Source organism: Bombus fervidus, chromosome 5, assembly GCF_041682495.2.
Source record: "Bombus fervidus isolate BK054 chromosome 5, iyBomFerv1, whole genome shotgun sequence".
In the NCBI taxonomy this organism is placed as follows: Eukaryota; Metazoa; Arthropoda; class Insecta; order Hymenoptera; family Apidae; genus Bombus; species Bombus fervidus.
The window spans coordinates 1,545,444-1,570,833 of record NC_091521.1 but is presented as its reverse complement, the minus strand read 5'-3'; the positions used below and the strand labels follow the sequence as shown (position 1 = coordinate 1,570,833).

The window sequence follows — 25,390 nt, the reverse complement described above, 5'->3', positions numbered from 1 at the left end:
GAAACGTTTCAATCATGAATAATATTTTGTGCATGATGGTATTTACATATGTATTTTACAGATAGTGTTAATAGTTACAATTTTTTATTGAATTAGAAAAACTAAAAACAAATTTATTTTCTGATTATATATGTCATATACGCCATATAATGTACATCAAGTATAAAAGTGTTAAATATATATGTGTAGATATTTGATTTGAAAGTTGTAACTTTATTACACTTTTTTGTTGCAAATAATAATATGTACATATTTAATAAAGGTTCACAATTAATATTAATTTTTAATTAATTGTTGTACATTAATAATCAACAATATTTTTCCGTACCAAATGAAATATTGTCTATGTATTTACTTTAAATAAATGGTGAAAAATTATGAAAAGTAGTTTAGTCTAGTCATTGAGTAAACTCAGTGGTTTAGTTCATATTCTTTATCTTCAATGTTTTCATCAAGAGTAACTTCTCGATCGCAACGTTCGATTTGTAAAGGACAACTCCTGACATTAAAAGCCCCCCTCTTCCAGTGCAGATTCAGACCTGTGTGTAAAACCGTGATTGCGCTAGACAGAGCGCTGCAAACTTTGCTTTTACAACATAGAAATACATACATATACATCTGTGCTTACAAATGAAGTGAGGTTGCATCATGACCGATCTGAAGTGAACTCTTTCTAATATTTATACCTGTTTAACTCTTTCTCCGCTAGATGGAGCATTTTTCCTAGAACTTTCCTAATTTCCACATGCCCTTCGGCAAAGGAATTTGCATCTTCAATCCTAGTCATTGCACAGCTGATCTTGTAGTGTCGTTTACAGTTTACAGCAATATTTTTTTTGTGTTTATATTATTACTCATGAAAAATTGATTGTAACAGAACATTACGGGTATTTAAAAGTTTATTTTATAATTGTTGATAATAATGTTTTACCGTTCTTTCAACATGGTGACGCATTCAAGAAAAATGTATTGAGAGCAAGTTAGTCAGTAATATTGAATGGGTGGGAAACATATCGACAAAGTACACAGAAATAAAGATCGTGTAAATAATTTGTTTTGGTATTGAGTTTCATCTCTTGAATTATAGTTAGCGGGTATGGTATATTTGTCGGATACCTGGGTTATGGGAGAAACAAAATCGCAGTGCCACAATACAAATAGTAGTTCCTCCTTTCTGCAGGAGAATGATGAAGTTGCGTTACTACCGCTTAAGAATCAGGTAAGATGATAATTTATCTCATTGGTGTGTACTATCTTCTTTGAATAAAATAACGTCTGAAATATTCTTTTTGTCATTTGTTTTTTATTGTTTCACTTTTCAGTCACACTATACGTAGTGTTGATTCTTGGTGAATAATTTTTGTTTTTGCTTGATTTTATTGTAAATCACATCAAACTGTTCAGTTGGTGTGTGCATATATATATATATATATATATATATATATATATATATATATATATATATATATCTGTGTAAATGTAATTTGTAATGAAACATCACATTGTTTTTGTTTTCATTTCATTTCATTTGCAGGAAGAACAGTAATAATATTAAAAGAATGAAAGTAAATTAACAGCTCTATTATTTGTAGTGATTTACTTATAAAATTTTATTACATGTTTTTCAAATTACATATAATCTTACAAGTTACACGAATATTTAATCAATGTATATGGTATTTTACTAGTTTTGTTGCATACATTTAGAAACTAATTATATATTGTGGACAACATTTAATTCCATAATAAAGCAATAATTTTTTTTATAGGTTGGTGGACATACCAGATTGCTATTACTCAATCAGAATACTATTTGTAAACCATTAAACTGCAGAGAACTTGACTTTTATCAAAACATTCCACAAGACATTCAAATTTTTGTTCCAAAATTCAAAGGTAAAATGGCTTTATTGTTTCCTATCTTTATAATTCTATATTATATTTAATTAAGATATTAAATTTTTTGCATTATATAAATTTATGTTTAGAGATAAAAAATATGTTTGTCTAAAGCAAATGAATTGTACAATTAAATCTTTATGATGAAAGTTTAAAATTGAAACAATTTAAAATAAATTAAGATAGTTCTGTAGACATATATTGTTGCTTAACATATTGTGGTAATCAGTAGTGGAAAGTAGGAGTTTTAATAATTTAATGTTATTTTTTCAATGTTTCAGGTGTTTTACAAGCTTCTAACAGCAGTGAGGTTACATTAGACAAACGTTATAGTCCAAGCTTTAGAGAACAAGATAATAATAGACAGGGACACAATTCAAGTAAAAGAAAGAGAGAAGATGTATTAAGGTTTGTGTTTGAATGATTTTTAATAAATTGTATCAAAGTTACATGATATAAATGAATGCATAGAATACTTTTAGGTTGTTGAGGCAACAAAAAAAATGAAAGTAAATTTTATGTATCATAATCTTTTTGTTGTAGAATGAAAATTCATCGTGACAACACATTAGGAGGGATATTAAAACCAGAAATGCATTTGGAAAATGCATCAAACAGACAGTGTATGTACAATATGCAATTTGTCAAATTTCAGAGAAAAGAATGATAAGAATGATGCAGTGTAAAAGATATGCCCTTTGTAAATTACTTTTATTCTTATTTTTCTATACAAAAGCAGATTTTCTTTTACTGGAAAATATAACATCACAATACATTCATCCATGTATATTGGATTTGAAAATGGGGACCAGGCAACATGGTGATGATGCATCTGCTGAAAAACGCAGTAAACAAATTGCAAAGTGTGCTGCTAGTACATCAGCCTCGTTAGGTGTTAGACTATGTGGAATGCAGGTTTGTTATAGTATTTACCTTAAAATCTGTACAGTATCAAATATTAATATAAATAATGTATGTTACAGGTTTATCAAGCTGATACCAATCATTATGTAAAAAGAGATAAATACTGGGGCAGAGAGTTAAATGAAGAAGGTTTTAAAGCAGCGTTGTATAGATTCTTTCATAATGGCTTTTATTTACGAACGTTAGTCATCGAAAAAGTGGTATCACGATTAGAACAATTACGACGTGCGATTGAAAGGCAAAGCAGCTACCGATTTTATTCGTGGTAAGTTTTCTCAAATATACTATTCGAATATTTTCAAGAACTTTATTTTACATACAAATATATATGAATTTAGTCACACAAATCATTCGAATGTTTGAAATTTTATAATTTAAAAATCAATTGAAGATGTGATATTTTAATATATGATATTTAATATATTAGAAATGTTCTCTTTTAAATTTGTTTCAGTTCATTGTTAGTCGTTTATGAAGGTTATCAAAAGGATTTTTCGGGATTCGGCCATTCATCGTCTGCATTACAGATGAATGAAGAATCAATCAGTTCTACCTTCGTTAACGATGGTCCTCATACGTCTGATGGTTGTTACGACGGTGATATAAATAACAGTTCCTCAGATAGTAATGTTACTATGGAAAAGGAAATCAGCCAAACGAGTACTTTGCGCAGGGGATTTGCTGAAGCGACAGTTAAAGAGACCAAACGTATCGCCAGTTTTTACCCTACAAGGTTTGTGATCGACTCTTTTTTGCTCATTAGCGTGTATACATTGTCATTGATATTTATGAATAAAAAATTATTGGTCGTTCCGTCTTGATTTGCTATAAATATTAATATTCGCATATTATTATTTCTTAATGCGCACAATAAAACTTTTTCAGACAATACATAGACTTGAAATTAACGTGAGTGTACTTCGATACGTATGACACACGATTTGATTTACGACTTTCTTGAAATCTACTTGCAATAAAAGGCGATTCAATATGGAACGAACTAAATTAAATTCCTAACGTTGTGATGCTGTTAAGATTTGATGGCAGAGTAATTTTCAGGTGCAATATTTCTTTATACGCTTTTATTTATTTATTTATTGAGTAATTTATTCATTCATTTATTGATTTATTAGCATATTTACTGTTTTTATGTATTGTTTTGGCGTATTACAACACTAGGAATATAATAGATACTTTCTTTCTTTTTTTGTTTCGAATATTATAATCAGACAATAATTGAACATAGAAACATAAACATTCTGATTTAAAACGTTTAACCCTCCGATATATGTATGTATTAAGTAGAAGTCGAAACATGCGCGTTATCTGGTGAAGTATGTAATTATAAGATATCGGATTACGCGCGTATTTCATTCGATACATCTTTTGATATTTCGTGTGAATCACGTCATATTTGTTTATTACTTTCCTTTTCTTCTTCTTTTTTCTTTCCTTTTCTTCTTTTTTCTTCTTTCCTTTCCTCCTCTCTTTCCCTTTTTTGCGCTGCTTTTCCTCCTTTAAATAAATAATTCATTAAAACTTGTACCATTCTCGAAGTAATCAAAGGAGGTCAATTATATTTCATTAAATTTAAAGTAACCTGCATATAACAGGATGTTAGCAATTCTGTAAATATATTCTAAAATTGAAGGTATAACATACTCCATCAGAAAATTGGAGGGTTAGTTATTTCGACGATTCTAATGTATTCGAATTGTTTATTTCAATTACATGTTGTTAAAAATCGGTTTAGAGAGAATATCGCACGTTCAGCGCCTTAGTGTATTAATATTTGATGTTTTCAACGATTAAGACTATCGTATGTAGTGTAACGTTAAAAGTAGTTTCTGTGTGAACAATTAGATCATTACCTATATATACGTAGAAGTATCTATAAAATATCTTAATAATATAAAAGAGACTTTTTGGGGAATGCTCATTCATTTCTTACTAGTACTAGTATGTATTTATATACGACTGATTAATGATCTGTTTTTTAATGAATTTCTATTAATCATTGAAGCTGGCGTAAAATCAATTTGTATTCGAGTTGCTGAGATTAAAAAATTGAATGCTTAGATACCTCAGAATTGATGCAAACTCTATGTATCTTGGAAAAATTGGAGAAATTTATCAGTGAAGAGTAGAAATCATAAGCTACCTTCTATGGTATTGTTACACTAACAAACTGACAGTGTGATATTTTCGTTATTTAAGCATGTATATTTCTGTGTACCATCACTTTTTAGAAAACTGCTCTTTATTACGGCCGAACTATAATAAAGCGCGGCAATACCAGTTCCTAATCGAGCCCGATCAGTTTCTTACTAGGGGAGGATCAGAGCTGAAAATGGTGGATTTCAAAATCCTTTCGTAGGTATATTGTTGCTCAAGAGTAGAGTAAAGCTCTACAAAAGTTATTAGGAGCAAATATTTAAACATTAAAATCAAAGGAGTTAAAGGGATATTTACATTGTATTGCATATATATATGTATGTGTATACGTATACGTATATGTATACAAAGGATGTTTCATAAGATGTGTAGTGTATTAACGAAATAATAGACGTCTTAACCTCAACCGAATCATTTTCTGTGTTTTAAATCTAATTCACATTTAAACAAACTCTCAAATGCATTTTAGGATTAATTATGATGCATCGCGTTTTGGTATCTTTAATAACTTGCATCTACAATGTACATGTTCACTTGTCTTCTGTATTTTATATGTTACATTTTTCATATAATTATCGAGGAATATGATAAAGTGTCGTAAAAAAACTGTGTGTGTTATTTTCAGACACATTAGATGGGTAGACATAGCCGAGAATAGTTTAAATACATATTATCGTAGTCAATTTCGTTGATCGATGAACCGATGATACGATTAGTCGTTGTTCAGAATTAAAAATATCAAGAATCTTCTTGTTTAGTTTTATTTGATCGATCTTTTATTTTTATTTTTCAGTAGTGTTGTAACTTATTTTAACGTTACATTCTCAGCCCGCATATATGTATACGTAGCACATATACGTGCGTGTGTGTTCAATTTTCAACAGTTCATGAGTATATTTCCATAATTTAAGTTGATTTAGCTTCACATTTTGTAGTAAACGAAATCAAATATACAAGACGTTCAGTAAGTGGTGAATTTTGTTACATGAAAAATAAATTTATACAAATTGCTCGTTTAATTTATCTTTTCAAGTTTAAAATATGTATGTATATGTCTAAAAAAGAGCTACTATATATATATCGTGTGCTTTTGCGCACGTGCACACGTACATTGTCCCTTTTATTTTATGGTATAAACTGAAGAAGACGAATTGCCAGTTGTAGATACGTATTATAGAAATGTTAAATAATGAAATTTCCAAAATTATATTATCATTATTTTCTTACGAAATTAACTTTATAACGCGAACAAATTGTAAAAATAATATACTTGGATGCTTTTGTAAAAAATGCAAATTAAATGATATAAAATTATGGTATTAGATTTGGAAATCGTAAATTCTCTTATAAGATATAGTAGCATCCCAAGGTATTCACAAGCACATTGAACGCACAGTAAAATAAATGAAAAATTTTTGATTTTACCATAAAATAAAAAAGAAATTTCCTGAAAGGTATTACCATTTACTTTGCATCCTGTATATTAAGATATAAACATTCTCTTTTACTCGACAATATATGACCCACAGGGCCTGCATGCCCGCTACGGTTGGGGCAGTAAAAGGGTTATTAATAGATGGTAAGAGGTCATATACATTGTACCATGTGAGATCTAATGATGGGGCTGTGTCAAAACTTCGTTGTATTTCCTCGATAAATAGAATTGAATATACGAATTGTCTAATCATTAAGTAAAGTTCCTAAAACTGAATGAAACTTTAGATTATTCATATAATTAAGATTTCTTTTATTTCTATTATTATTATTATTATTCAAAATATTTCCAAAGTCAATGTGAAGAACAAGATCTCGTGCCATTCTGTTTAGTTAACTTGTGTTTTAATTACTTTTATTTTCTTTCGACATGATTAAATAGCCGATGTATTTTACGCATTTATTACGTATATTTTTATGATTTTACTTGATGAAAATTGAGTAATAATTATACAAAAAATGGAAAAAATAATAGGACATGATATGCGACGTTTGTTGTATTAATTCCATTGATTAAGGAAGGTTAACCGATCATTCGGTTTTATTGCACTTACTATAAACTTAATAATAATTGTAGGGCAAAAATTTCGATGAAAAATATTACGTGTATAGTGTATTTACATACATGAAGATCGCGTGTTCATTATTGAGAAATTGCGAATTTTTTGCGCGGCCCATATTATATATTTTACTAATTTCAATATTAGACAATATTTGAAGAGAGGCAAATGAATCAAGCAATAATTAAATTAATACGTTCTATGCGATGATCCACTGACAATCCCAGCAGCGAGGAGACAGTTTTCGTCGAATCTGCGGGCAGCTTGATCGACAGGGTGCTTCATTCTCCGAGATACGAACAGTGGATGCTTTACGGCACTACAAACGATGAATTTTATTTTGGACAAAGCTCGGACAATGAGACGCAAGATACTAGTTCCGATACAGAAATTACGTCGGATTCTGGATCACAGTGGCAAAGACGCGGACATCGGTTATTTCACATTTACAAAAGGGACGAGAGAATAGAAGGGGAACTTGAACGTGCCAATATGTCAAACAGGTATTAAGAATGATTAAATATTCGATATGTATGAATTTATCAAGCTGCCAAATTAACAGTGTTAATTTATATTAATAACAGTGTTATTAAACGGAAACAAATGATATTTAAATTTACTTCATAGATATACCTCGTATCCTTATCGGTCGAAGAAGATGAAACAGAAACCTCAGGAAGCACGGGTCGATGTAAGAATGATTGACTTTGCACACACGACTTTTGTTCATGGTTCTACCGTGGCTTGTAACTCATCTCCTACTCCTATGGTGTACCAAGGCCCGGACTGTGGTTTTCTAACTGGTCTCGACAGTTTAAAACGACTTCTCCTTGAAATTTTGACCGAAGATTAATTCATAAACACTCGACCAATATCTATTCCGTCTTTATGTGTAAAGAGTTGAGAGAAATGTGTTGAAAACAACTAAAAGATTGGTGACGAAACTTTGATTATTAAACCTGATTGATTTCTATGAGATCGATCTGTACATATGTATTTCCAACGTATGTAATTTTAAGTAACAAAGTTCCACTCTAAGTATACGAGCGAAGTCAGCGCGTGGAGCTAACGAGTGTATGATAGCAGTAAGATATGCGACAACGAACTGAAATCACAGAGTATTATTTAATTCACATGAAGAAATATATTCATGTGTGTATATATACATATGTGTATGTGCGTGCGTGTATGTGTACATAGCTCGTATATTTTGCGTGAGAGTTATACGGTTACAGCATATGTACATATAATTCTTAATACACAAAATTTAAAAAGAGCTACTTTTAATAAATCGTATACTTGTATTTTTGTTTCTTTTCAATTTAGTAAGATTGCACCGTTTGTAGATTGTTAAGTGATTGTATTGGACGGGAATTCTATCGACATTTTCTATCGATATTTGTACAAATTATGTGACAAAAAATAAATCATTTAAATGATTTGATGTCGCAGCCTGTCACGCAGTCTATAATTTTTATAAGCTAAATAATGGCTCATTCCCGATACAGTCTTCGATCTATTGCTAAATCATTTTCATATTAAAATTGATGATAATTCGCTGCGCGATGATTGCGAGATCTTTTACTTTCTCGACATTTTTGTAACCGATCGATCATGGCAGATTCAAATGGTCTTTCTTCTACTTTTCCCCACCTCCTGCGCGTATCGATCTTCTTGAAGGTAACGGAGTTGTGTTACTCCTAGGAAACCATTGCCTGGTACTAAATCCTATCCAGTTATCGATGAAACGCGAAAGCAAAACGGTAACACGCGAAACGCTTTTCGTTTACGATTGTAAAATAGAGGTTTCACAGTGTGTTCCTTTGTTAATATATATATTGTGAAATCTTATTGTCGGGCAGTTTTCATTCGTTTCAACAAAGATTCAAGATTATTTCGTGAACCTTGATTATCGTGGTTTATAAAACAATTTTTTGAATTATACTAAAAACAAAGCTGTCGAGGATCTATTCGATGAAAACATAGCTTTGAAAATCCTTCCGATCCTTTCTTTTCTTTCTTCCTTCCTTGAAATCATAACAGAGTAAATAAGTAACTAACACAGTAACTAAATAACGATAACTAAACGATATATTTGTAACATATATCGTTGGTTGGTGCATAATGTTCACAAAATTACAAACACTAACTATATTCAAGTAACCAAGAATTATCATATAAGAAAGGACTTTTACTCGATTATAACGCGCGTGGCACACTCTGCGATATGCAGTATACAGCTTTTAGTATATATATGCATATACGTTTCTTATGTACGAGTAGCGCGACTTTCGTATTACTGATTGCATTTTTGTTCGCGTTTAGACTTTATTACAAATGAACTGCAAAGAAATTCTACGTTATAAAAAGTTTGGATCGAAAAGTGTGAATGCTGAAAGAAAGGGATGAAAGAAATGGAAGCGATGGAGGCGTTAATCTAACGCGATAATTTGGACACATTACGTTTAAAAGGCTCGATCGGAAAATGGTCTTCGATTCGGTATCTGAAGAACAGAGAAAACAATTTTTTAGAGAGAGTTATGCCGCTCACTTGCCTGGGTAAGATCCGACGGGTCATATGCATACCTGTGAGAATAATACCGATGTTATATCCGATGACGTATCGCGTAATTTAAGAATCATCTTTTTCTCTTTGGTCCCCCGTTTCAAGATGGTATCGAATTTCCACCTGCGGCAAACACCTGCATCACCATCGAACAGTATTAATTGAATTTGCAACGTTTACCATTTACGCTAAATATTTCCTGGTAGCACCGTTTATTTTTGGTTGCGCAACACGCACGTTACAGCACGGCTTTTCAAGATACATACAAACAAACGCGCTGTTAAGCTTGAACCCGGTTGGAATGGTTTTACAAAGGGGGAACTTTAACGTTGTGCTTCGGAATAAAAGAACTATTTATATCGCTGCTTCGATGTATTAGATAAAAGGAAGAACAAGCTTCGGGAAAGAAATTGAACGTAACTTTGGTTTTCCAGGATAATCGAACGTGTGCCGTGCACGGTAGGTAATTAAACCACAACGTGCATATCACCTCATCCCTTTCTCGCGAAATATCTCTACTCGTCTATCATTCTATTGACAATTGTAACCAAAATATGATACACGATAACAAGAACGACGTCTCAAAATTGTCTATTGTGAAAAATGATTCGATATTAGTGCCATGCTTCGATCGTTGCATACCAATTATAATAGTAAATTAGAATATCAATGACAGGTACTTTACTATAGGAAATACTATTACAGAAACAATCAAGTATCCAATAAGTGGACTTGTATACGATAAGCAATTACCGATCTTAATGCGCATGTATCAAATAAAACACTTTGCTTAAGCACTGCTTATCCTACTACCAAATAATTTATTTACTTTTACGCGGATCGATCCATCGATCAACCTATTCGAGCCGATTTACATCACATACTTGCATTTATACATATAGAATTTTTACGTGAAACGATAAACAATCAACTTATCGATGAGGAAAAGATAGCTCGTCTGATCGATGATTTGAAATGTAACGTTCAAAGAAGAGAAATACAACAATTGTAACTAAGTATATGTGACATACGTGTATTGTATATACAATGTTTCTGATACGATTGTTGTCACGTTTCGCCGATCATCGCGAGGACAAGTTACGGATAGGCTTGGCTCGGGTCAACTTAAATTTAATGATTTCGATGGCACATATGCGCATTGCGTGCCTAATGATCAACCGCAACAAGTTGAACGATGCGTTTAATCGCGTCGACTTTATAACTTGTTCGTTGTTACGTGGAATAAAATTTCTATATATTCATTTATTTATATATACCTTTTGCGCCTGCTAATTTTATTATGAATACATTATACTTTGTTCAATCATACTTTCAGCTATACCGGGCACTGTCCCACCCTTAAATTTCGAGTTGGAAAACGATTCGGTGCGTGCACTCAAGAAATTATGAAGGTAAGAGCATGCAAGTAATACATAAGCATTTGATTCTGCGTTGAGGAAAAAAGAGAAAAGCAACAAAACAAAATCTTTATAAAGTTAATTAAAGTTTCCACGAGCGTATTGCATCATGCAGGAATTACTTCAAAAGAAAATCCTCAAGACAGGACCTTACAGACCCATCTCCGAGAAGGACACAAATGAAAACACGACGATTATTTACGAGAAAGATACCAATACAGATTGGAAAAGAGAAACGCATTTCTTCAAAGCACCACCGTACATTTTGGGATATACTGGTAAGTATATTATAGACCGGTAATTGTATTATAGATTGAGATATTATTTTATCATATTATATCGTTTTATAAAAGTAAATTAATATACTAAATCGTTTGCTTGTAGGATACATTCCTGGGTTTAATAGTTGCTATGGTTTATCGTTTATGAGAGCCGTAGAAGAAGGTGCCAAAGAATGGCGCGAAAATCAAATTAAATTAAAAACTCATAGAGATCTTATGCAACCTAAGGTCGAAAAAACTATCTCTAGACACTTTTTATTTCGACCGCGAGCTGATAATATAGATATACCAGTCGATCATGATCACGATTTTAATCACGATAGAAATCGACTAACCACGTTTCGTACGTAACATGTACTTCCATATGAACTTCATTGTAAATTTTCTTTTCAACTTCATTGTAAACCTCCGATAAAGGATTTCATAAAGTATGAGATCAATCGTAAATATTAGATGAAACATTTTAATCATCTTGAAATGAAAGATAAGAATGTTATTCTTACAGATTATGAAGTTTCTCCTGAAAGACCACCGATTGTGGGCTATACTGGTCATATTCCAGGCTTTAAAGGAGAAGTTGCACTTTCGAAAAGATATGCACAAGCTGCGAAAAAGGGATTGGAATTAGTTCGAAAAGAACGCGAACAAAGACTCGGTAAATTAAGAGACACTAATACGGTACAGAAAGCTTTAAATGTGGCCCGTTTCAATGAAATTGATCTCGCCCGTGCCTGATTTTTGGAATTCATCAAATTTTTAACAACACAACATTTAATATACATATAAATTAACAATTTTCTTTAACTTAACTATATAACTTCCATCTGATTGGAACTATTTCATGAAATATAATTTACCTTTTTAATCTATTTTCATTTTTAAGACGCAGGTAACGGACGAAAATCTAAATAAAATTATTAATTAATAATTTTTATCTCGACTTTCGTTTCTTTCTTGCATTTTTTCTTTTCTTTATTATAAGAAGAAGGAAACATAAGTGCATCTATAATCTTTTTTAGTTCTAATTTCCTTAATATTTCGATCAAAAGCAGATCAAGATATTTTACTTGTATTTTTTAAATATAAATTAATCAACATTTGAATCAGGGAATTCTTGAAAATATTTTTTAACTAGAAATATTTTTTAAGAATAAGCTATGGAGAAAGTAAAAAATAATGCTATTTCCATTTACAAAGCATAAAGAAGCATTATCTCACATTTGAAATGGAATTTAGCAAACATGTAAATTATTATGTACAGTAGATGTTCGAATGTTATTTGTAGGACACACATAGGTGTACGCGCAATGCAAATCTTTCAATCTATTACATGTGTGCCATACATTGATAAATTATTAGGTTCGAGTATTAAAAAATTTTATATTGAAAAAATTATTTATTAAGATGTACGAAAGAACAATAAATTTCCGTATGTAAAAATATAATAAACGAATACATTTACCTTTATTTTTAATTAATAGTTAAGTTTCTTTTTTCCCTGGTAATCTATTTAATCTTTCTATTTCCATTTGGAATGCCTTTTTCCAATATTCTATAGTTAAAGTATTCGATCCATATGATAAAGATAACAATCTAGCCAACACCATTAATAAGTGTAAATGATCAGCATTTTTGTTTTTCTGCTTCCATTGTATGAAATCGTTCTGAATTTCCTAGAAGAAAAAATAATCATATATGTTATATTATCATATATGTTTATTGTACACATGTATATATATGAAATATATTATAAAACAAAATATGAATAATTGATGGAATAAATTATATGATTTGAAATAATATCAAATACCTTTATAACATCTTCATCGTTAAATTCAAATTTCGTATCTCGAATTGTTTCTAAATACTGTCGAATATTTATCAATCTATTTTCATCTTTCAAATACTGTTCAGCGATTTTTATTATTTGAGGATAAACGCTTTCTGATTCTGAATCTACTTTTAGTAGAACTTGGGTTTGACACTAGAATGAACGTATATTACTTATTGTTCGTAAAAATATGAATGAATATGAGATGCTTTTAGTAAAAATTCTTTCATACAGGGATAAAAGATTTAGCTTCTGATAAAATTAAGACTGGAATATCCGTTTCGTATTCTATTTTATAAAATTCAAAATCATATGTAACTTTTTGAAAGTTAATCAAGTCGCAAATCGCATTGTAATTTTCTCGTCCAGCTTGTGTAATTTGACCAGTAGTTAGTCCTGTTTCGTCTATTACGAGATGTGTATTGTCGCTAAGTTGGAGTATTCCGCTGGTTAGCCTATTACACTCGTAATCTTTCCTGATAGCAATGCAAGTATCTTAAATTATATAGTGTAAAATTCTGTTAGAAAAAGGGTTTACATTTGATAAAGTATTTACTTACTTTGGCAACAATGCCAAATTGTTTAAATTTTCTAATGTGATTTCCAATAAGTAACTTTTCTTGATGAATAGAGTTAAAAATTTATATAAATACTTTGGAAATTCCTTGCATTTAGTCACAGAAAAGTGTGTTATATTTAGTGGATAAGTACCAAGACAGAAGTAATCCCTCTTCATGTAGCTAAAATGAAATAATGCTTTAGAAAATGAGTTATGAGTAATTCTTTCCTTCATAAAGAAAAAAAAAACATTAAGTAAGTTTACACTGATGAAAGTAAATGACAGATTAAGTAATCTGCAGCCAGATGATCCCCAAATAAAAGTTGACTTAGTATTAAGTGAAGATCGCTTCTTATTAATTCTGCATTAGATATCACTTGAGGAGCAATCGTCATATCTTGTTTAGTTGAATGGATTATTTTTATAGCATGCAATCGTGGAACAAGAGATACTGGTGGATGGTGTACAGTTATCTCAGCTTCTGTCATAGTTTCATCTGAATCGTGAGCAATATTTAGAAAAGGATCCAGAGATATAAAACCTATTATTTCAATAACTTGATTCAGTTTTAAAGACATATCTTCGTATATCTGTAATTTATATATTAAAAGATATGTTAAACAATTTTAAACATCTATATACTATTTAAAAATCATTAATATTATATAAAAAAATAAATGTTAAAAATTCATTAATAACCTTTACAATACAAGCTTTACCATCATCCATAGGAAATGGAAAATTTAATATATATTCCTTTGAAAATGCACTTTGTTGCCTTGAATTACATTTCATTGTTTCCATTTTTTCATTATTATCGATTGGTGACATTCTTCCTTTTTTTTGTATTAATTCCAAATAGTTTGTAGTCTCACTATTATCCTTGTCTAAACTTCTTTTATGATTATTAGTGGATCTTATACTTGAATAATGTGACTGTTCATATGTTTCCTTAGCCCAATCATTTAAACCAGGAGTTGATATCACAATACATGTATGTCTTTCTGAATTTTGATTCTTTTCCGATTCCAACAAAATCATTTCGTGTGGCTAAGAAACATAAACAATTCATAATGTTTTAAGTAAACAAAATGTTAAATACCTACTCATTTTGAAATATTCATGTTAAAAATAAAATGATGTAGGCAGTTTTATACATGAGATAAGCTGTTCTTTTCACATCCCACACCTGAAACTGCCATATTTACTATCGGCCCCATATTAATCTTAAATACACATATAATTTGAATATGGACAAAATAAAATGTGTGGAAAGGCCTTATGAAATGAAACTTTAATCAAATAATCACCAAACATTTTGCAGAATCTGTATACATCCCACATTTTAGCTGGTATGTTTCAGTTTGAGTATTTTTGACTTCATACACTCGTAAGTAATACTCAGGATTGTGCATATCTTGAATCATTCCTTTAAATCTGACCAACTGACCATCCCTGAATGTATGAACAGGGGCATTATTTAGTAAGGGAATTTCTTTTAAAGCATCTAGATTTTCCAAGATCTCATCACAATTCGATTTATTTGCGATAAAATACTCTGGTGTCCAATCCGTTATTTTAGCCAAAGCTAAAAGACGAAGTAAATGCTATTATGTTCTGTATTCTTCAAATAACTTCATTCGAGACTAATTTAGTATACTAGTACATATATAACAAATATTTCTTAATACAAATAAAGAAACATTTACTCACAAATCATTATGAGGCTGTGCAAGCACTAGCGTAGTATCAAAGTTTTATTGCAATGTATCACAAACCAGTCTCGAATAATCTTCGAAAACAACAAAATATACATAAGTAAATAAAAATAAACTTGCGCAAAAATATAGTGTGCTGACAAATATTCAAAATCAAACTCTATTGAAAATAGGTCGATAAACGAAATATGTAAATACATATAATGTAAGTAAATACAAATTTAACAATAGCACTTGCGTCTTTTTACACTGCAGAGTTCCATTTCTCACCGGTACGCAATAGTACGGTATGATTCAGACGAGTGCTAGATATGTCTATATGTCACACGAGGCAATGTCGCACGATCGCACAATTCCCCCCTCGCCGTATAACGGCGCGTTTTTCCCGCCAAGAGCACTGAAGACGATGCGTGCTGATAGTGTAGCCATTGGCCACAAGAGCCCTTTACTCTTAGTGTCCATTTTTTAGTAAAATTTCGCCCATATAAGCATTGACGATCTCCTTACCCATTTTTAATAATAGTACTGATAATAGATTATTATCAACTCACCGAAACGATAGTTTGATATACAAATCAACAAGTTACGATAGAAATTATAAATATTAAAATTACATACAACAAAAAACTGTATAGAGTTCAATATTTATAATATTTCTGGCAATGGAAGTAATTAATGTTAATATAAGTGGAAAATATCACGTGATTCAATGTAAAAATATATTTATAATTTCAATTATTCACTGATTACATAGGAGAATAATGATATGTACAATAATATGCAATGTGGCTATATAATATAAATAACATTTAGCAATATTGAAATTATCCGTTTCATCTGTTTTGAATATGTACTTTATGAATAGAACAAAATGGAACAATAACAAAGTAAGATTGTACTAACTGCTAATTAGTATTTAAAAAATTAAATTCTGCTGCATACTTTATATCATACGAATTATATCTAATCAGGTCTCCAAAAATTTAGATATTATAATCTTCACCGATATTCACGAATTTTAAATCCCTCTGTTTCAATTTAACATATTCTCCTCTTATAGGAATGTTCGAATCGATTGAAACTGCGTTTCCGAATCCTTGTTCTGACAAATATATATTAGTTTTAATCAATGATGTTTCAGCTATATCATTTTCGGAAGAGTTCTGGTTTGTTTTGTTCTTTAATTTATTTATTAAATTTCCCTCAACTTTTTCATTTCCTTTAAAACATTCTTCGCGATTATCCTTAGTGGTGAAATTTTTTATTAGATATTCAGATTTATTTAAGGTATCACTTGTGACTTTGGTATTAGTTTCTTCTATTTTTATATTAATTTCTCGCTTTTCACGTTCATGATTCTCTAAAATATCTCTACGAATTAGTTGAACGGTCCCCTCGGACTTATGTTCTTCTAACGAATTCTCTACATTTGTTTGATTTCGCATTTTTAATGCGATTGGTAAGGAATATTGATGCTGTAATTTTTCTAACTTTGAATTTAACTTTCCTTGTAAATTAGAAATTATATTGCTAAAATTATTTTTATTATAGTCAGTTTCACTATTGTTTAGTCTTAAGTCATCAGTGGAAATAGATCTTTGTAATACTCGTTTCGTCAAAGCATTCAAGATAGGTCCTTTAAGTAATTTTTTTGAATTATTAGGACTCACTCCCACTTCCTTAAGCTTTTTATTATTTAACTTGTTGTCAAATAGCATTTGGTATGTATCCAATTGAATATTTTGCCTTTTATTCATGTTTTCATTATTAGAAAGAGCTGACTTAAAAGTTTTGTCATTGATATTTTCCCTTTGGTTTTTGGAGGATTCATTTTCGTTACTATTACTTATGATTGTAGAATTCATTTTTGCTTGTATGACAGATTTTCCACTAAGAATCTTTAAATCATCTTTGCCTTTTTTATGTTCCTCTGTATCTTTTGGCCTCTGCCTCTCAATTTCTTGTTTTTGTTCTTTAAGATCTTTTAATATTTCTTTCTGTTCTTCCATCATTTGCAGTTGTTCTTGTTTGTGTTTTTCTAAAGTTTTTCTAAGTTTTTCATGTCTTTCTGCAACTAACATATTGGCAGCCTCTGCATAAGCAGCTAGTTCTGAATCTTCTTTTTTAATTGCATCAGAATTTATAAGATTATACTGTTTTGTTTTATCTATAAAACTTTCTTTCTTCTTCATGAGATTAATTTCTTCCTCATCTTGAGTGTCAACTTCTGTTGTTATTATAATATCATTTTTTACTAAATTGTTTGATTCTTTATGAAAATCTGTATCTACCGTTTTTATTTGATCAACTATTTTTTTAATAACTGGAGCAAAAGTAACTAATATATTGTCAATAGACTTTTGTGTTTCTACTATTGACTTTTCTGTAATAACAATACGTTCAACTGGTATTGGCGGTTCTTGTCGCATATCATTTACTTGCAGATTTAAAGAATTCTCAGGAACATTTAAGCCTGATAACTGACTCATTTCCTCTGAAAATTATTAATGTAATTATTATTACAATATTATTGCTACTACTACCATCACTGCCATTACTATTGTTACTGATATTACTATATATTTCAATTTTAAACTAATAATAACTATATAGTACCCTTAATATTTGGAAGAATTTCAGGATTATTAGGAACATTTGCTATTGCATTAATATTATCTTTATTTAAGTTTAATGGTATACTATTTATTTGATTAGCAGGATTGTTTGTTGGTGTTAATATCTTTATATTAGTAGATTCTTCTAATGCATACAAATTTGCATATGTGCTCAGAATCATAATACAGATACCAACAAACATGATTACCTAGAAATATATTGACAAGGAAATATTAAAGAGAAATAATTAGAAAATAATATAATTTTTGTATTTGCTTAATCATCTCACTTGAGCTAATAATCTCTCATTAGTATGTTTGCTACTAATAGATATGAAGAATATTGCTGGAAATATCAAGCAAATCATTACACCAATGGTAGATCCTACTAAACCAAGAACAAATTCAATATTTGGTATTAGAATGCCAGTTATTAGAGAAACAGCTACAATTATGATAGTAAGACATCTAAATCTTGTTTCTGGTAAATAATTTATAGAAGGTTCATGAGCATATACCTGTAAGAAGTTATATATGAAACATTTAAATTTATTACCTCATTATTATAATATGCTGCTATAATTAATACAAACCCTGCGAAATAAGAGAGAGTTTAGACTTGCACGGCATGGAAATATGACTAGAGGAAAACTAAATGCAATTGAAAAGACAAATCCCATTTTAATCATTTCAGATGACAAACTGGGTTCAAAGCTCATTAATATATTGCCTGTAAATTTAATAGTGGATAAGTAAGATATATGAGGGAAGGATATTTAATTTAAAACAACAAGTACCTGTAAATGGCTGTGTGCAAAATGCAATATAACCAAAGAATCCAACACAAAGATATACAATAGTACATATATTTAATGCACCTCGTACAACTTCATTCATTTTCTCTAAAGATACATTTGGTATAGTTTCATAGATTTCAAATAGTTGGGTTTGACAAAATAAAGCCATAGAAAAGATAGGTATGCATTGAAGTATACCAGATGGTCTCCAATAATATACATGTTCATACCAATCTCCAGCAAAAATATGCTGCATAGATTCTGTTATTATCTATGAAAAAGATAAAAAATGTAATAAATTAACACTGAATTGTTTTTATAACAAATAATGTCAATTGCAAATTATTCACCTTTAATACAAGACAAAGATAAAAGATAATGGTAGCAGTACAAAGAGTAGACAAACTGTCAATATTCCTAAGCAATCCCAAGGGTAAAACTATGAAAATGCTTGTTGTTATAAGTAAACTGGTCCTAATATCCTCTGGTTTCTTATCTATCACTTTTCTCACAATTTGTGGTCCTAAATCACCCATAATAACAAAGAAAGCAATACATGTTCCCACAAGAAAACCAATGATAAATAATTCCACTAAAAATTTGCCCATATGACCAAACGCATGGAAAGCCAAAAGTTCAAAATTTCGTCTTCTAGACATCACAGCTGATTTAATAAGAAAATGACAAGCAAGTCTAGACAAAGTACTACTCAATATCAAGACTACAATAGCTAAAACAATACCGCATTGCTTGAAACAAAATGGCATTGCAAGAACGCTTACTCCAATGATGCTGTTTGCAAGAGTCATAACATGTGGCATTTGAGAAATCATTTTGGTGGTTTTTATATTTTTTTTAGTAAACCTACACAATTTCTATATCCTTAGTCAGAATCTATGTTTTCTCTAGCACTAAACTTTTCTTTTTCAAATCAATATTTTCAGCAAATAGAAATGTTATAATATTTAATGGATATTCAAAGACTCTATAATGCGTATAAATAATAATTATTCACGTATTCTTTTTAAATGCTTTTAAAATATAAAATACCCTGATTATGAGGTTAGATTTATCATTCCGTTAACTAGCAATATATAACCAACAGTATCACATGTAAAACAAATAATGTAATTTATCATGTTGGACGTATCAAAATCGTGATACAAAGGTCACGCTTTTGATAAAACACAATTTTTTATAGTGACAGTTAGAAAATACCACCGAGCGTTCTGTTGACCACTCAAAACTACCACCATTTTGACTCGACAAGTTCTATTAAGTATACTCTATTAATCTGTGTCTATCATACGGAAAAGTAATTTCAGCAATACGCACAATAGATTTCTTTATTTTTTATTATAAATATTTAAAAACATTTGTTATTCATATTCTGATATAGTATATAGCATGTAACTTTATACATATATACTTAATTATACTTGATCTATCTTAATTAATCGACTTAGATGTACGCAATTATATCGGATTTATCTTTGTGTTGTAAATAATTAATTACAGTAAAGGTATGTGTTTAATTACAATAAAAGTATGCGTTTAATTACAACTAGATAAATCGACTTATTTCTTTTTCAATCATTTATCTGACATCATGCAACTAGTCGAATCTAATCCATCTTTGCAAGAATTTTCGAGTCGTAAAGAAGTTCACTTCATGTATACAAAATTAATGCATTTATACTCTCGTGCAAATGTGAAATTAACATGGTTGAAAGGTAATAATTTTAATATTTACGTTAATACGACGCTTCTCTTCTTTTTCTATCTTTTTCCTTTGAACGAGAGTGCTTTTGTAGCCTCGACATATAGACAGAAGTCGACTTAGTCACAAATGTTTAATTTTTAGTATTATCTCTTCTTAATTTAAGATTCTACAATTCTGCTGGAATTCAGTACATTTATTGACTGTTCTATTCTTTTCATACTTTCTTTTTCGCTGACTTTAATTTTTCACATATAAAATAAAATATTTTACATATCAAAAGGAATATCATTATGTCATTATTATATGTATAGTATTGCATGTAGGACATTGTTTAAATCGGATTTGTATGTACAAGAGAGAATAGGAAGTAAAAAATTTGTTAGTCCATAATACTAGCCCGTTGTACACAATCTCATTCCCTTTCAATTGTAAAAATCACACATTAAATTATTTAATGATAATCATGCTGTGAGCAATGGATAAGAAGACAAAGAAACGTATTCATCCAAAACATATTATGGTGATTTTTTATACTTTTAAACTTTCGATTTATCGAAATGTGTCAATTACAAAAATTAGATATCTTGATAAGCTGCCTATATCTTCTGATCTTAGTGAAAATTTCAACTTTTATAAAAAATTTAATTTTCTTTGTACATTTAAGATATCCATTTGTCTTATTTGACTAGTTACATGTATTGATTCTAACAATAAGTGAACATGAAGGCTTTAATCAGATCATAAGATTGACCGACTACTCAAGATATCGTTCATCGCACGATTTAAAAAATATTTCCAGGAGTGATTGTTTAATGGCTTATAACTTTGAGAATTTCGGCTAATGTTTATAAATTTAATGAGATAACAACTGAAATTACTGAGCGTCTATCATGTCAATTGTATGCTCGTAGATGTATATAAGTGATAATAATGTCTCTTGCCTCGAATTTAATAAAGATACATGTATGTGTGTATATATGTGTGTGTATACATATATGTATATGTATGTATGTATGTATATACATATATGTATATGTATGTATGTATGTATGTATGTATATACATATATGTATATATACATATATGTATATGTACACATATAGGTTATATGTATGTATATATATGTATGTATATCTATATATATCCTATTGAAGTATTTATATGGTTTTGAATCAAACAATAAAGGAAATCATTGTTTACAATGGTATGTCCAGTTCGAGGCAACAGGCATCTATTATGCACTACATATTTGTTCACTTAATTTATCTATACTGATTTATGGTTAATTTAAATAAGAACTTTTTTTCAATTTCTTTTCAGAAACAAATACCATTTATCAGGGATTCGATCCACCATCTTTCTTCGTTTCCTCATTTGTAATATTCGTTTTTTCATCTTTTTCGTTTTCTATAAAATATTTTTTTTATTATGAAAAAAGTAAAAACAAAAGTACATTAAAAATATACAAAGATATTAAAATTACATACCTTTTGGTTCCGATTTTATGTCTTCTTCTTTTTTTATATCACTTTCTATACCTTCTTGTCCTTTTTCTAGACGTGGTCGTTTTCTGGAACCCTATTAAATAAAAAGAATTATGACTTAAATACAAAAATATTTAACACAAATGAAACATTACACCTGAGGGGTGAAATGAAAATGTGAAATAATAAAATATTTATATTTATGAATAATAATGGATGTTACCTTAAATGACCTATTATCTCTTCGTCCCCCTTCACCTTCATCCTCACTGTCGCTATATTCATTTTCGTGTTGTATTCTTTTATCTAAATCTCGTTGTGGTAATCTTTCATCTGGATTAACCTTTTCCTCAGCCTCTGAATCTTCAATAACTGCACCATCTTCTGGAATTGGTTGAACCTGCACACCTGGGGCATGCGGCAACATTCTTAAATTTTCAAATAGTCTGGTTCTGTAAAAAATATAGAATATGTGGAATTAACTACAATAAAAAAAGGAAAAGAAGTGGTTAATTATTATCCTTGAGATAAAACATACTTAATTTTCTCAAGATATTCAGGAGTATTTTGATTTGCCATGTTTGAAGGACTAATGTGCAGCTTAAAATCAGGACCAAAATATTCAAAATAATCATTATAGGGTAACTCATTTGCAATTTCAGAACCAAGAGCAACTGAAGTTTCGTATGTCCAGCATCTAGATACATTCCTGATTGTATATCCACCACCACCAACCATTAAAAAGGGTAGATTATATTTTTTTACAAATTCAACACACTTCCCATGACCCCTCACTGTTAAATTGAAACAGCCTAACCGATCTCCTACAAATAACATATATCAATTTAATTCTTATTTTATTTCCTTCATTTGATTTTACTAAATGATATTTATGTATACCAGTTAATGAATCAGCACCACATTGTAGGACCACAGCAGAAGGCTGGAAAGTTTCCATCACTTTGGAAATAATAGGTACAAATATTGACTCATAGCTTTCATCATCCATGCCGTCTCTTAGTGGTATATTGACTGCATAATACTTTCCCTGTGAAAACAAGGTTTCAAGTTAATATAAAATTTAAAAATAGAAACATACTAAACCTATACTGTTAACAAAGTTTTTACCTTTCCAGCACCAATATCACGTAGGTCACCTGTACCCGGAAAATATTCACCGTATTTATGAAAAGAGACAGTCATAACTCTATCAGTGGTATAAAAAGCTTCTTCTACACCATCTCCATGATGAACATCAATATCAATATATAATACTCTTTGATGATATTTGAGCAATTCCAATATTCCTAATACAATGTCATTTACATAGCAAAATCCAGATGCTTCACTTTTTTTGGCATGATGCAAACCACCACCCCAATTTATGCAAATTTCTGAGGCCTGTTTGTTAAGTTTCACAGCAGCAGCTACAGAACCTCCAGCTGATAATTGACAAAATTCATATAAACCGTCAAAGACAGGGCAATCTTCTCCTACATTAACTAAAGAAAAAAGGAAATATTAAATATAATCACAATTATCAAACATAATTCATATATTCATTGAACGTATAAATATTAGATCTATAATCTTACATCGTTGCATTTGTTTGTTATATTCTGACATATTATCAGGTCTTATGGATCTCAAAAACCTAATATAGTCATCGCTATGGAATTTTGTCATTTCATCTGCTGTAGCTTTATGTGGACGCTAAACGAGAGAAGGAGAATAAAATTAGAGAAATAGAAAAGAAATGGTAAAGAAAAATTTTTATAAATTAGTAAATATATAAATACTAAAAATTATAAACAAAAGAATATCATTCAAAGAATAATTCTTACATATATTTCCATCTTCCTATAAAGACCATAATTCAAAAGTAAATTATGTGTCATCCTTATACGATGTGGCTTCATAGGATGTCCTTGTCCATAATAATAATTTCCAATATCACCTAAAATATAATTTACTTCTTTATTTATTTCATTGTTTGATATAAGTTTCAGGAAAAGAATTATGTTAAATATTTACAACAATTTTATTAACTTAAGATAATTTTGATTTTACATGTGCATACATATATATAGTTTGCTCTGGTACAGGCAACCGAGGTACGCTTGAGAATCTTTCGCGTAATTTTCACGGAGAAGGTATTACCGTTTACCTACTCGACTCAAACTGTATTATCTTCTTCAAATTTAGTAAAAGTATTAAGCAGGTCTATAATTTTATACGACTGCAAAAGTGTTAATATTTTTTCGAAATATTCTTAAATTATAACCTTCAATTAATCTGTTTCTTTGGAAAATTAGCATTCTCACGTAAAAAATATTAACAATAATATGTGGAATAAATATAGAGGATATAACCAATATATAGATATAAAAGATAATTATGACATTAATAATATTTATAATTCCTATCCTCTTATATTAGCTATATATTATTAAAATTTAATGACTGTTATTGAATTGAAACGTTAATATTAGAAAATAATTAAAAAATAATTTAAAAAGAGAAAAAGAAAAATATATATATATAATATAACATGAAAGTATATTATCAAATGATAATTGAATGATTGTACGGATCGTGAAAAGCGGACGCTCTTTCTTGGTTGGAGTAAGGTAACATGGAGTGATAGCCATGAATCTTTCGCCTTAACGCGTCTGAAACCGTGCAAGCAATCGTAGGAAAGATAACAAAAAGCGAACATTGTATAAGAAATACGTTTTCTTAATGATTAAATAAATATGTTAAAATGAAAAGCGTATTAGAAAAAGTAAGTAAATGTGAAATAAATGCATGATAGACGATACATGCGTGGATAGCACAAACACATTTTGACAATCTCTCTATGCATGTACGATATTTTCGCGGGATACTAAGTATATCAAAATTTTTTAATTTTTTTACTCACTATCATAGTAGTAGCAAACACGCTTCTTGCTATGTGGTAACGTCGTCATCTTGACCAATTTTTTCTCCTTAATTGTAAAATACTTGATATGAATTAAACGTAAAGCGCGGAGCGTCGCGATACCCACAGACAGGACACAGCGTCACTAAACCTCTGAACTACGCGTGCGCAATATTCCGTAGTTAGCTTTTAAATTTGTTGTATAGGTGGCGTTTTCATAAAAAAATGAATTTAACCATAAAACGAATGAAGTTGAGAATAGATACATTGTTGTTTAAATTATTCTAGAATTATCAAAACTCAGTTCACTAAATGACTAAGTTCATATACTTACACTTCTACCAATATAGCAAAAATGAAAAATCGCCACTGCGTATATACGCATATGTAAATAAGATTCATATGTTTGTCTATATGTAATTA

The 25,390-nt window shown here is 29.9% G+C and overlaps 4 protein-coding genes across 23 annotated transcripts; 1 reads left to right on the top strand and 3 right to left on the bottom strand.

The window, feature by feature from the left end:
• The first annotated feature begins 756 nt into the window (after positions 1 to 756).
• Positions 757 to 12,791, top strand: Ip6k (Inositol hexakisphosphate kinase). Of its 6 annotated transcripts, none has more exons than XM_072003631.1 (11): positions 757 to 1,219; positions 1,770 to 1,896; positions 2,181 to 2,307; positions 2,443 to 2,522; positions 2,636 to 2,814; positions 2,883 to 3,088; positions 3,278 to 3,556; positions 10,955 to 11,030; positions 11,152 to 11,314; positions 11,421 to 11,660; positions 11,823 to 12,791. In XM_072003631.1, the coding sequence occupies exons 1-11, from the start codon at positions 1,097 to 1,099 to the stop codon at positions 12,050 to 12,052; spliced, it is 1,830 nt and encodes a 609-aa protein (XP_071859732.1). In that variant the 5' UTR covers positions 757 to 1,096; the 3' UTR covers positions 12,053 to 12,791. The 6 variants fall into 6 exon arrangements, with proteins under 6 accessions (XP_071859732.1, XP_071859730.1, XP_071859731.1 ...); XM_072003629.1 differs by having other exon boundaries at positions 11,125 to 11,314; XM_072003630.1 differs by having other exon boundaries at positions 758 to 1,219; positions 2,639 to 2,814; positions 11,125 to 11,314.
• LOC139987408 (mini-chromosome maintenance complex-binding protein) lies at positions 3,891 to 16,001 on the bottom strand. 11 transcript variants are annotated; one of them, XR_011799841.1, is made up of 12 exons: positions 15,421 to 16,001; positions 15,018 to 15,295; positions 14,407 to 14,757; positions 13,972 to 14,297; positions 13,709 to 13,888; positions 13,381 to 13,624; positions 13,128 to 13,301; positions 12,780 to 12,990; positions 10,432 to 11,921; positions 9,639 to 9,754; positions 7,686 to 9,556; positions 4,522 to 7,371 (listed from the first exon to the last, which is right to left on the bottom strand). XR_011799841.1 is itself a non-coding variant. In XM_072003645.1 (9 exons), the coding sequence occupies exons 1-8, from the start codon at positions 15,425 to 15,427 to the stop codon at positions 12,799 to 12,801; spliced, it is 1,752 nt and encodes a 583-aa protein (XP_071859746.1). In that variant the 5' UTR covers positions 15,428 to 16,001; the 3' UTR covers positions 3,891 to 4,338; positions 12,780 to 12,798. The 11 variants fall into 11 exon arrangements, 1 of the variants encoding a protein (XP_071859746.1); XR_011799850.1 differs by having other exon boundaries at positions 10,432 to 12,990; positions 15,421 to 15,499; positions 15,696 to 16,001; XR_011799848.1 differs by having other exon boundaries at positions 7,686 to 7,881; positions 10,432 to 12,990.
• Positions 16,002 to 16,130: 129 nt separating this feature from the next.
• Positions 16,131 to 20,117, bottom strand: LOC139987395 (uncharacterized). 5 transcript variants are annotated; one of them, XM_072003587.1, is made up of 7 exons: positions 20,056 to 20,117; positions 19,188 to 19,360; positions 18,838 to 19,108; positions 18,634 to 18,770; positions 18,331 to 18,558; positions 18,042 to 18,249; positions 16,131 to 17,919 (listed from the first exon to the last, which is right to left on the bottom strand). In XM_072003587.1, the coding sequence occupies exons 3-7, from the start codon at positions 19,091 to 19,093 to the stop codon at positions 16,409 to 16,411; spliced, it is 2,340 nt and encodes a 779-aa protein (XP_071859688.1). In that variant the 5' UTR covers positions 19,094 to 19,108; positions 19,188 to 19,360; positions 20,056 to 20,117; the 3' UTR covers positions 16,131 to 16,408. The 5 variants fall into 5 exon arrangements, with proteins under 5 accessions (XP_071859688.1, XP_071859685.1, XP_071859686.1 ...); XM_072003584.1 differs by having other exon boundaries at positions 19,620 to 20,112; XM_072003585.1 differs by having other exon boundaries at positions 19,888 to 20,112.
• Positions 20,118 to 21,762: 1,645 nt separating this feature from the next.
• Positions 21,763 to 25,128, bottom strand: Hdac1 (histone deacetylase 1). Its single transcript, XM_072003187.1, has 9 exons — positions 24,968 to 25,128; positions 23,889 to 24,001; positions 23,640 to 23,757; positions 23,173 to 23,546; positions 22,945 to 23,092; positions 22,583 to 22,868; positions 22,268 to 22,496; positions 22,048 to 22,138; positions 21,763 to 21,967 (listed from the first exon to the last, which is right to left on the bottom strand). Exons 1-9 carry the CDS (start codon positions 25,014 to 25,016, stop codon positions 21,897 to 21,899), a joined length of 1,479 nt encoding a protein of 492 aa, XP_071859288.1. The 5' UTR covers positions 25,017 to 25,128; the 3' UTR covers positions 21,763 to 21,896.
• Positions 25,129 to 25,390: the final 262 nt, after the last annotated feature.

Bases quoted from the DNA above. Each gene is read 5' to 3' on its own strand.
- Hdac1 (XM_072003187.1), bottom strand. From the start codon at position 25,016: ATGACGACGTTACCACATAGCAAGAAGCGTGTTTGCTACTACTATGAT. The intron at 24,002-24,967 runs GTGAGTAAAAAA...ATTATATTTTAG, and splicing joins TGTTTGCTACTACTATGATA to GTGATATTGGAAATTATTAT. The intron at 23,758-23,888 runs GTAAGAATTATT...TCTCTCGTTTAG, and splicing joins ATAGGAAGATGGAAATATAT to CGTCCACATAAAGCTACAGC.
- Ip6k (XM_072003629.1), top strand. From the start codon at position 1,097: ATGGTATATTTGTCGGATACCTGGGTTATGGGAGAAACAAAATCGCAG. The intron at 3,557-10,954 runs GTTTGTGATCGA...TCATACTTTCAG, and splicing joins GCCAGTTTTTACCCTACAAG to CTATACCGGGCACTGTCCCA. The intron at 11,031-11,124 runs GTAAGAGCATGC...AGTTAATTAAAG, and splicing joins GCACTCAAGAAATTATGAAG to TTTCCACGAGCGTATTGCAT.
- LOC139987395 (XM_072003583.1), bottom strand. From the start codon at position 19,670: ATGATTTCTCAAATGCCACATGTTATGACTCTTGCAAACAGCATCATT. The intron at 19,109-19,187 runs GTGAATAATTTG...TCTTTTTCATAG, and splicing joins ATCTTTGTCTTGTATTAAAG to ATAATAACAGAATCTATGCA. The intron at 17,920-18,041 runs GTACTATATAGT...AATAATTTTCAG, and splicing joins AATTCTTCCAAATATTAAGG to AGGAAATGAGTCAGTTATCA.
- LOC139987408 (XM_072003645.1), bottom strand. The intron at 13,625-13,708 runs GTAAGTAAATAC...CATTGCTATCAG, and splicing joins AATTTGGCATTGTTGCCAAA to GAAAGATTACGAGTGTAATA. The intron at 12,991-13,127 runs GTATTTGATATT...TTTTTCTTCTAG, and splicing joins ACGATGAAGATGTTATAAAG to GAAATTCAGAACGATTTCAT.